This window comes from Podarcis melisellensis, assembly GCF_964234715.1.
Source record: "Podarcis melisellensis genome assembly, chromosome: 3".
NCBI classification, from domain to species: domain Eukaryota; kingdom Metazoa; phylum Chordata; class Lepidosauria; order Squamata; family Lacertidae; genus Podarcis; species Podarcis melisellensis.
In genome coordinates this window covers 46,800,135-46,812,211 of record NC_138530.1, presented here as the reverse complement: position 1 = coordinate 46,812,211, position 12,077 = coordinate 46,800,135, and the positions used below count along the sequence as shown (strand labels likewise).

The following is a 12,077-nucleotide window of genomic DNA, read 5'->3' as shown; positions in this document are numbered from 1 at the left end:
GTTGTCCCTTAAATTTATTATGTTACAAGCTTACAGTCCGCTTAATCAGATGCATATATGTACATGCCCATTTCTCAGGCTAACACTTTATGAAGTGGATGATGTCCATGAAAGATCCAGTGTTATATAGTGGTTAGTGTCTGAATAGGAAACCTGGGCTCAGATCCCAACTTGGACACAAGGCTCACTGGGTCTCTGCTTCTCAGCCTAACCTACCTCACAGGTTTGTTGTGCGGATTAACCGAGGAGGGGAAGAGCCGTGTAGGCCGCCTTGAGCTTCTTGGAGAAAAACATAATACAGGTCGGCATCCACCTGTCTCAGGGGACAATGGAAGCGTGCACCTTCCGTGTAAAGTCAAACCGCTGTGGAGTTACAGCGCCCATGACACCTTCGACAGAGGGGTTCATGATTTGAGCGAGAAATAAGTGCCATAAAGAAGTGAATAAAATTAAGCCATAATAATGCTGATAGACTTTAAGAGGCCAGGAGGGGACTCGCTTTAAGCCATGCATGCTTCCTCAGAAGCAGGTCCCACTGTGTTCGGTGGAACTTACTCCCGAGTAAGTGAACGTGGGGTCGTCGCAGCCCAAGCCTGCGAAAAAGAGCGAGCAGCTGTCCATCGCAAAGCGGGCAACGGAGCTGCCGGACTTGGAAGCAGCAGAGACGAAGAAAGGGGAGAGAGAGGCTGGCAGCCGAAGCACCGCGGGCTCTTTTCCCCGCTGCCGAGAGCGCGCGGCTGGAGGGCGGGAGGAAGGGAGCGCGAGGGCTCCCGCTACGGCAGGCCGATTCCCCGCCGCTACCCGGACGGAGGCCCCCGCCATGGCCAAGCACGTTTTCCTGACGGGACCGCCAGGTAACCCAACTCGGCAGGAGCTGAGAGGAAGGAAGGAGGGCGGGAGGCCCTGCCTGGGCAGCGGCCCGGTGCTGCGAGGCTCCAGGAAGGGAAGGCGGAGGCAGAACTCGGCTGAACCCAGGCCTCCTCTTCCGCCGCCTCCTCCCGGGCAGAAAGCGGAGCCGTGCCTCGGCTCCTTCCTGCCTGCCAGGGGCGAACTTACTTCCGAGTAAACGTGCTTAGGGCCTCACGCTCCCCTGCCCATTCCCACGATCGCCCTTCCCTGGCGTGTTTTGAGTCGCCTGCACGGTGTGGTTTCTATCCCGAAACCTTTTTAAATTGGAAAGGTTTGCGTTTAAGCGCGCAGGCTGCAATCCTAGGTGCACCCACTTCACTTGGCAAGAAGCCCCATGGAACCCGGTGAAATTTACAAGAAAATAAAATCTGAGTGGTAATAGAGTGTAGCTGGGGCGGGGAACCCTTTTCAAGCAGAAGGCTTCACTCCCTTCTGGACGACCTTTCTTTGGGAGGGGGGTACATGCCAGGGGCCAAAGTGGACAGAGCAATGAATCCAGATTTCAGTTTTGCACACCAGGCTAAAGTCTACACTGGCGCTTGTGCATCCGTCTCTGTCCTGGAAGCCAGAGGAAGGTTCAAGATGCTTGGTCCCCAGGCTTCAGGTTGTCTGCCCTGCTTGGACTATAAACCTGCAATTATTTACACTCTGAAATAAACCTTGTTGAGTTCAGTGGGGTTGTTGTGAAGTACCTACATATAGAATTACAGCCTTGTAGTGCAATACTTTGACTGTGTCGACCACAGCAAACTATGGCAAGTTCTTAAAGAAATGGGAGTGCCTGATCACCTCATCTGTCTCCTGAGAAATCTCTATGTGGGACAAGAAGCCACAGTTAGAACTGGATATGGAACAACTGATTGGTTCAAAATTGGGAAAGGAGTACGGCAAGACTGTATATTGTCTCCCTGCTTATTTAACTTATATGCAGAATTCATCATGCGAAAGGCTGGGCTGGATGAATCCCAAGCCGGAATTAAGATCGCCGGAAGAAATATCAACAACCTCAGATATGCAGATGACACAACCTTGATGGCAGAAAGTGAGGAGGAATTAAAGAACCTTTTAATGAGGGTGAAAGAGGAGAGCGCAAAATATGGTCTGAAGCTCAACATCAAAAAAACGAAGATCATGGCCACTGGGCCCATCACCTCCTGGCAAATAGAAGGGGAAGAAATGGAGGAAGTGAGAGATTTTACTTTCTTGGGCTCCATGATCACTGCAGATGGTGACAGCAGCCACGAAATTAAAAGACGCCTGCTCCTTGGGAGAAAAGCAATGACAAACCTAGACAGCATCTTAAAAAGTAGAGACATCACCTTACCAACAAAGGTCCGTATAGTTAAAGCCATGGTTTTCCCAGTAGTGATGTATGGAAGTGAGAGCTGGACCATAAAGAAGGCTGATCGCTGAAGAATTGATGCTTTTGAATTATGGTGCTGGAGAAGACTCTTGAGAGTCCCATGGACTGCAAGAAGATCAAACGCATCCATTCTTAAGGAAATCAGCCCTGAGTGCTCACTGGAAGGACAGGTCCTGAAGCTGAAGCTCCAATACTTTGGCCACCTCATGAGAAGAGAAGACTCCCTGGCAAAGACCCTGATGCTGGGAAAGATGGAGGGCACAAGGAGAAGGGGACAACAGAGGACAAGATGGTTGGACGGTGTTCTTGAAGCTACAAACATGAGTCTGACCAAACTGCGGGAGGCAGTGGAAGACAGGAGTGCCTGGCGTGCTCTGTCCATGGGGTCACGAAGAGTCGGACACGACTAAACGACTAAACAACAACAGTGCAATACTATGCATGCTTATTCAGAAGTGAGTGCTACTGCATTCAGCGAAGTTTACTCCCAGGGAAGCAGGCGCAGGATTGCAGTCTGTCATAATTTAGCCCCCAGTGTAGAAGGCATGGTTAGGATTGGTTGTAAGCCTGTTCTGCTTTAAATGCCAGTACTAAATAAAGGAAGTCTTTTGCACTGTTTGTGAGAGACTCTTCTCTCCAGTAATATTTATCTATATAACAGCACATAACTCATTTTATCATCTTTACTAGACACCTGCTGCTAAGAAAATTGCCTGATTACTTCAGATATTTGGAATTCCGCCTTCACTTTCCACATTGCTTCTGAGCCCCATTATCTCTTTTGTTCCAGATCCAAATATGTCTACCGAAAAGTATTCCAGAAAGACACTCCCCCCAATAGTATAGTGTTTGAATTAAACCAGGCTTCTGTTGTCTTAGTATTGTAGGTTGCAAATAGGTATGTCCTTTTCTCTGTAAATAATATAGTGGTACCTCGGTTTAAGCCCTGTTTACGAACTATTCGGTATACAAACTCTGCAAAACCGGAAGTAGTGTTCCTGTTAGTGAACTTTACCTCGGTCTATGAATGGTGGAAGGGCACTGGCAGTGGGAGGCCTCATTAGGGAAAGAGCACCTCGGTTTAAGAATGGCTTTGGTTTAAGATGGACTTCCAGAACGGATTCAGTTCGTAAACTGAGGTACCACTGTACAATAATGATAATATCAAACCTTAGCATTTAAACGTTTTCCACTCAAGACTGCAGCACTGTGCACACAGAGTGTGGTCTACTTCTGAATAAGTATGCATAGTATTGTGTTGCAGTATCTATTCTGTTACTCCATGAAAACACACAGTTGTTTGTAATTTACAGAAGAAATATGGAATTGGATTTATCTGACAAAACACATTTAAATATTTTACAGATCTCGCATATTGCTATCTTTATTAAGGTTAATTTCTTTTTCTTTCCTTATAACTCATGCCACATTTTTGATCCTTGCAGGTTTTTGAAACCCTATCTGCCCATCAGTTAAAGTGCAAGCACCCGTTCTTCCCATTAACATTTAGTTTGTGTGACTTAATTATTAAAAAAATGATTTAGTACATCAGCTATAAATAATATACAATTATCACTGTCCTCCTCTTTTATTGGAGTAAATTGGATTCCTGAAAATTTAAATTATGAGCCAAGGAAACAGTCATTTATCAGTGGATGTTAATATGATTATACAAGATGACGGCAATAGAGCTTGGGGTGGGTGGATGTTACATTAATAAGCAAAACTCTTTTATCGTGTAGCATTCTAGAAGATGCAGAAATTGAGATGATGGCCCTCATTTATCACTTCTGGGGATATTTGTCACTGGGGATATTTGTAATAGAGTGGGCTACAAAATACCTAAGCAGATGCTCTTCCATTTTTTTAGACTGTCCCTCTCTCTTAAAAACTGACACTTGGGAATTTATCCAAAAAAAGACAATGGATATATATGCAATGACCTAATGTGTTACTTGTCTGGGAGCTCCAAAATGCAAACGGCACAGCCTTGACCATTCTCCCCCTGAAACAAATGGGGAACAATCTGATCACAGTGTGTAGGATCATGTGCCCGGTAGACCAGACCCATGTCTTGGGTCTTGTCTTCATGTTTCCATCTCATATTTTTGCCATGATAAGGGGCACAAAGACTTACAATAATGATGACTGTGATGTGCATGGTGAATTCTTCTCAGCATAACTTGCAGTGCAGGCTGCCACAACTGGAGGCTAATTTGGATGAAGCATCCATTGCAAGGGCAATGTGTGCTTCAGTTAGGAGGAAGGAGCCAAAAGAGTCCAGAAATACATATGTGTATTTGTTTTGTTGCACATCCATTATACTGAAAACAAGGCTTTAAAAACACTCTTCTTGTTATAGGAATTGGGAAAACAACGCTGATCCAAAAAGTCACTGAAGTTTTAAAATCATCCGGTATCCCTATTGATGGATTTTATACAGAAGAAGTGAGAGAAGGTGGCAGGAGAATAGGATTTGATGTTGTCACTCTGAGTGGAAGAAGAGGAATTTTGTCTAGAGTTGGGTATGACGTTTGAAATTCACATTCTGACACCTAATCTGGGAACGCCTTTCTAGAATGCACAACTGCCCTTTGAAGCTCCTGTGCTGCTCATTCAAGGGTAGCTGGAATCAGATGAACCGTTGAAGTGGTGAATAAGATTGTGAAGTCGCTGTGCTGATCTTTAGTGTTGACTTGTTGCTGCTAAACAGCACAAAACTCTTGTTACAGAAACCAAGCAAAGTATCAGGGCATGCAATAAATGAGAGGCAACAGGCACAGGGATAGCCAGGGTCCACCAGAATGATGTGCAGTGCAAATGACGAGCAACTGTACTCCCAGTTAAAATTTACAGCAAGTTTCTGGAACAATTATCTGGGTGTTGAGCCAATCCTACGCCTTTTTTATATCACCGCAGGGCAGTTACCAGTTTTTGTAGAATTCTGTTCTTAGTAGCTGTCACTTTCTGGTTCCAGTTGATGTGTTTCATTGTAATATTGTGCATATATCCCACCAGGATTGCAATATTGGCAACCAGGATTGCAATATTGGCAACCATAAAGAAAGGTGGGAGGACATTCTAATGTGACTAAAGAGGGGCACTGCAAGGGCATGTGAAAATTTTGACATGCTTCACATAGTCTGAGGGTTATCTGCTAAGGAACAGGGTTCTAGAATGCTTTATTGTTCACTGTGTTGGGTATTTTCTTCCTTCCTTCAGCTCTGGTCCTTCCACAGCAAGGCGTGAATACCGTGTTGGCCAGTATGTAGTGGATCTAATGTCATTTGAACAGTTGGCTCTTCCTTTGTTGAGAAATGTGAGTAATATTTTGGAATTTCTGGAGAACAATATGAATAAATGAATAAAACATGATGAGGAGTTTATAGTGAAATGTCTTGTACTCTTCTATCTTGGTAGAGCTTAGATCCAGCACCCCTTTCCATTGTCAGCTCCATTTATGAGTTCCCCCAGCTCCCACCATCCTCCTGTCCCTCTGCACCCACAGCTTCCTACATGTCTGTCTGTCTGTCTCTCCCCACCCCATCCTCTTGCACTCCATGGAAGATGGTGTGTTACCCAGAGTTCTGGTGTGCAGTGTAAGAGTGGACACACAGTGTTTGGAGTCCCCTTCCTCCCAGTTCTCACATTTGGTTTACAGGTTCAGATTTCTGTTCAGTTGCAAAAAGGAACAAATGATTCTCAACACATGGCTTATAGGACTAGTGGGAAGCTAAAATGCCACTGGAGAAATTTGCAGCTGTGTGGGTGACTGTATAACTGTTCTTATTCAGCACCATTTAGGATTGATAAATGCAATTCCAAGATAAATCAGCGATGTGATCACTAAACAAATTAGAAAACATTTAGTGTCCTGAAAATTCTCCAGGAACGATGCTGACAAACTATATGCTCTACCATAACTCGTTTATCCTGCAGAGCTTATCCAAACACAAAGCGTTTAATACAGATATGCCTCATTTTAGGAAAGTACAAAGGCATTTCTTGTCATTTTCCTTTTCTTTTAAAAAGCATCATAGAGTATTTAGCAGCAGGGTAATAAGTGGCTTGGACAGTACAATGAACCCCAGAGGGTGAAATAACACCCCTTTAGCTAGTTTCTGTCAACTGTTATTTCAGTAGGTGCAGGACCATATATGTAGTCAGACCAACATAACAATAATTTTAAAAAATGATTTTTTGGGGGGGGGATGGGGAGCACCAGGTGGGCAGGCAAATAAAGAAGGACACACAGGAACCAAAAGGCATGGCGAAGTAATGTAAAACTATAGCTTGTTAAAGAAATAGGTGATCTGAGCAACCTGCTGGGTTCCTTGTTGTATGACTTGAATCTTAAGCTGCAGTCCAGTACGCATTTAACCTGGGAGTAAGGCCCTTTGAACTCAGTATTACTTACTTCCAAGGAAGCACTCATAGAATTGCCCTGTTATAACGATGCATTGCAGCTACACAACTTTTTCCCTCAGAAGTAAAAGCCCCAAGAGTCTGCCCCTGTAACACACATGAGGTAGAATCTATAGAACACATCCTTTTGTTCTGTAATTTTTATGCTGGAATTTGGAAGCATACAGTTGGCCCTTTACTGACCAAATTACCAGGGAGGTCAGATCAGTTTAACGTTTAATATTTAATGGAAGATAAAATCCTGAGGATATCCCTGATAGTGACTAAATTTCTATCAGTAGCAGTGAAAACAAGAGAATAACTCGCCATCTGAATCTGGAAGGACTATTTCTAGGGGCCAAGCAAAGGTTATTATGTCGCACTTCTGAATATGTTTTGCTCTAAGATTCTGATGTACTGTGTATGTTTTAATTTTATTTCTGGCCTATTGACAGTAATAAATTGAATGAATGATTGACATATTGACTTAATCTACTAAATTTTCTTACTGGTGGCTTCAATCAGATACCTATATTTTCCTTATAGCCTGATCTTGCCAGTAGCACAGCGAAAAAGGTCTGCATAATTGACGAGATCGGTAAAATGGAGCTCTTCAGCCAGTCCTTTATTCAAGCTGTCCGTCAAATTCTGACTGAATCAGGAACTGTGATTCTTGGAACAATCCCAGTGCCTAAAGGAAAGCCCTTGGGGCTTGTGGAGGAGATCAGAAGTAGAAAGGAAGTGAAGGTCTTCAATGTAAGTAGGCTGAAGGTCCACTGAGCAAGTTTTCATCTTTTGCCCATTGTGTAGTCTAGCCCAGTTTTAGCAATCAGCTCTTACCACCACTTGGTTTGTGTTCTGGACAGGATTGCATGTCCTTTGGAGGAATAGGCTTCCTGCTTGTGAGGGGCTCATAGTTCCATCTTTGTCACTAGAGATGATGGGGATTGATCTTGGGATCTTCTGTGGGCTAAGCATGTCCTCTGCCAACAGGATGGTGTGTCCTCATGCACTCGGTTATAGTCATATGTAAACCTTAGCTATGGCGTTCAGCTAATGAAAGTGGCTGGCTACAGAGACCTCTGTTCATGGGTGCACCAGGGGCCTAGCCTGGTCAATTAACTTGAGTTCTTGCCCTTTTGAAAGCCCCTCAGTCCATTAGATATTTTAAGGGAAGACCTTAAAACAAATGCAGCACACTTTTTCTTTTTTGCTTGCCACTAGAGGTAGGAAAACATTTCAGATTCCTTGGGACCAGCAATAGCATCAGAAGTGTCCACAAAGCCTACCGCTTTCCACCACATTGCTCTCTTGTTGCTTGTTTGTGTCGGAAGACCTTTTAATTCGTCTCCCTGCATAATAGCTCTTCCTCATGTTTGTTTCTGGCACCTGGTAACAACATGTCAAGGCCTCTTTAGATTGCACCTCACGAAACCAGAAGTACCAGACACAAAATCAATGCAGGCAAATGCCCAAGATGTTCTTGATTCATTTGTGTCAATTTAGTTTGATAGAATCTTCTAAGAATATGGATTTATAGTTCCACTTTCCCCCCCCCCTAACTCATCAGCAGCTCCATCCCCAGATTGATTCTGCAAGTTGATCTTTGCCCAAACGTCTTTGGTTTCCCCCCCACTTTAAATTGTCCAATATAGCTCTTGCTAATTTAGGTCATGCATGCTTGGGATGCTCGTAGTGTTTTGCCTATAAAAGCTTTCAGCCCTCTGGAAGGAGGATTGTTGTGCCTCCTATCCTTTCCAGGGCCCTCTTTTTCTCTGCAAACATGGCATATATAGTTCACTCATTCATAATTTACACGTCTTGCCTCTCTTTGCTAGTTTGGTAATATGCCATCGACACCCACTGCACCTGGTTGCATATTTTCACATCTGCAGCAGCACATGCAGTCTATTGAACCTGATTGCTGTAAAGCAGTTAACATACAAATCGGGTAATTTGGAGGTGGATACCTTGGGGCCAGAAAGAAAATTTCTCCCATGGGGGAATTACAGTGAAGAAATTATTATCCACTTCCTCAGCCTTCCATATTGACAACTGTCAAAATCAGTGTTTGAAACTCCCATTGTTCTATGCCAGGCATAGGAAAACTCGGCCCTCCAGATGTTTTGGGACTACAATTCCCACAATCCCTGACCACTGGTCCTGTTAGCTAGGGATGATGGGAGTTGTAGTCCCAAAAAATCTGGAGGGCTGAGTTTGCCTATGCCTGTCCTATGCGGCTTTTGCGACAGGGAATTTCATTAGCGTGAGCAGTTTCTGAACTCTGGGCGCTGTACTGCACCTAAGATTTCAGATTAAAATTGCAGAGTGGAAGGAAAGGAAAACCTTTTTCTGCCTCTCTACTTCCAGCTACTCTCTGAAGACTGGAGAAGAGACCCTCTTAAGAATATTAGGGGGGGTGGGCAGGGAAAGGACTAGACAATGTGAAAAATGAACATAATATTTTAGCTGCAGTTCATTCATTTTCAGCTTTGTATTCTTGCTATTAAAAAGCACACCTAGACATTCCCCTGATGTGCCCATAACCTAGGTTTAAGGTGCCATTTAGCTCCTAGCTTTCATATCTCAGTTTCTAACACTGGTCACAATAAATGGCCAGCAACGTTAACTAATCCATTTTTTTTCCTGATTCTAGATTACAAAGGAGAATAGAGACAGCATTTTGCAAGATATTGTGGCAGCTGTGCAGAGCTGCCTAAAATGATGCACACCATTTTATGTGTTCTTTCCATCCCAGTGCAACCTCCATCTTTTTCTTTTTCAAAATAATGTTTATTAAAGATTTTCCTCGTTTACAATAGCACGTGTATTGCCTCTTTCTTCAGGTTGCGTTTTCTGCAGATCAGTTGCATTTGTCGTCAGACATAGGTGTTATATGCAGTTTAGGGTTGGGAAGAAAAGAGGGGGTAACGGGAGAAGGGGGTGGAATGGTAAAGCTTATGTTCATTTACTTAGTGTATGTGTGGGGTTTTTGTGTCAGCGTCACTTGGGTAGGTTCTCTTTTTATTTTCTTGTTATGTTTATTGGTAGTGAGAGAGGTTGGTGTGGCCTAGGGTGTGGTTGATTGTCTTTGGTTGACTGCAGTGGGATTTGTTTGTGGGGGGGGGGGAGAGGGTTGTTTGGTTAAGTTAGCCATTTTGAATCGTATGCTGTCAGGGGGTTCATGTTGTTGTCTTGTTGGGCTGTTTATGTGATAAAGGGGAGCCATACCAGAATGAAGGCGTCCTCGTCTATTTGTCTCCATGTCGGTTTCAGTCTATTGGTTAGTTTTTCTAGTAAGGTTGTTTCCCATATTACTTGATACCAGTGTTCCATGTTTATTCCTGACAGGTCCCTCCAGTGTCTGGCTATGATGTTTCTGGCTACTGAGAGTAGGTGGGGCAACCTCCATCTTTGAAACTCTATTGTCTTTGAATATGCAGGTGTGAATTGTGATGTTTCACATTTGTGGCCTGCCATTGATTTTCAAATCAGACTTGGTTCATTTGCAGTTAAAATAAGAGCCAGCAAATTGACCTTAAGACCTGAAAGTAAAGCTGTTGGATTATTAGCTTTGCAATACGGATGGGAGGCCAGACTCTGAATTGAGTTGTACCTAACTTTGGTCTACATGAGTAGTGAACCAATTTGACACAATCCCACATCAAAATTAGTAGAAATAGGTTCAGATGTTTTCAGCTGTAGTATCCTGATGGAATTGGAGAAATTTCTCTTGATATAAATCCTTGCAAACAGTTTGTATCCTGTTTCTACCCATGCCCTGTAGGCACATACCTGAATTGCACATGGAATGCTCTTTAGGCAAATCAGTTAAGAAACACAGATATATCAGCTCGACTTATCTCTCAGTGTAAGTGAAGAAGAAAAATATGATATGGGATCCAAGGGATACTCCTATTCATCTTTCTAGTGTTCTTTTGGGGTTAAAAAAAACAAGCCTAACTTTATTCCGCTGATGTGATATTTGATCAGGATTCTGCCAAGTTTTTCAGTCGTTTGCTTGGTAGCTCTTCAGTTTCCAAATCTCTGGTAGGTATTTCATTCATTAAACTATAATATTTCTCATGTAAGCCAACCTTTTTCTATAACTCAGCTTGACTTCTGGTGGTGCTAGTTAAACAATTAGTGTCCACTAATGCTTAACCATTTTTGTTTCGTTTAGCACCGTTTCGTTAATAAAGGAACTACCTGTATAAATTACTGTGGCACAGCTTGTGTCCCACAAGACCTATGAATGGTGTTCAGGAAAAGTGTTTACCACTTAATCAGTTCTGCATGTCATGAAAGCTAAATTCCCAGCCAGGTGCACATTTGTTTTCATGCATTGTGTGGTGTTCCTTGGCTATAGCAAAATTTGTAAAGGGATTTAGCCCTTTTCTTCCTCTGCCCTGCATGTGTGAAGTGTAACAAATACTGAATCAATACATCCCTTGGTTAACACAATATGGAAACCTGCAGTGTCTTCAAAGCCATTTATATGGATACCAGGTTAGAATCTGTCTACAATAGCAAAAAGCCAGTGGGTGCACGTTTTCCCCATAGGACTATCCTGCTACCAGCTCTACCTTATTGAAGGTGCTTAGAAGTCTGCCCATGGACTTGACAGTAATGAACGAGTCTCCCCTGCCCCATATACTTGTGGTAAAGGCTAATTATAACTGCAGTCTGCTACTGGACTCCTGCAATATTATGACCTCACTCAATTTTCTCACCACTTAATATTGAGAGTGAGCTGGAAGTGGGAAACTGGCAGCCCTGTTTCATAGACGATATCTCTGTTCATTATATTTGGCATCACGAAAGAACTGACAAGGTTTTTTCTCCTTTCCTTGCAATGTGTGTCCCAATTCCCTTGAGAGTCATTTCTTGCTATTGCAGGTGTTCTGCGCGTCATACAGATATCATTTTAAGACATCAGTATCCCACGAATGCAGCGTGACTATTTGAAACGTGTATCAATAAAGGAAGAAACTGGATTAGGAGAATGAACCCAGTGGTTTGTGGGTAGCCTTAATGAGCAAGTTTCCCACTCTGTTTTTGTTTCATGAGACCTTATGTTGACAATAGTACATTATCTGCTTTTGGAAGGTCCAAGAGCACTATGATACAAGAAGCAGCCCTACAGCAAATAATTCATGAGTCTGGTCTCCACGGCACATGGTGTATCTGCAGAGCTCTGATTAAAGTTGTGTTGCACCTGTGGATTTTAATTGGTATAACAGGAAGAGCATAATTTGTGCTTGATCTTCTCCACGGGCCTATGCATCAAGGCCATTCAGCACGTATGTTTGTAGCAATTCGAGCCAAGTAAAAGTATCCAGATGGAGTAACAAAGGCTGTTTTGTTCAACTTGTGTTGGGTCTATTATGTATTTATTTTG

At 43.2% G+C, this 12,077-nt stretch overlaps 1 protein-coding gene across 1 annotated transcript; it reads left to right on the top strand.

The window, feature by feature from the left end:
• The first annotated feature begins 431 nt into the window (after nt 1-431).
• On the top strand, nt 432-9,495 carry NTPCR (nucleoside-triphosphatase, cancer-related). Its single transcript, XM_081906960.1, is given in 6 exon segments — nt 432-753; nt 755-854; nt 4,635-4,797; nt 5,495-5,591; nt 7,223-7,432; nt 9,333-9,495. Coding segments are annotated over 6 exon segments (885 nt in total). The 5' UTR covers nt 432-507; the 3' UTR covers nt 9,402-9,495.
• Nucleotides 9,496-12,077: the final 2,582 nt, after the last annotated feature.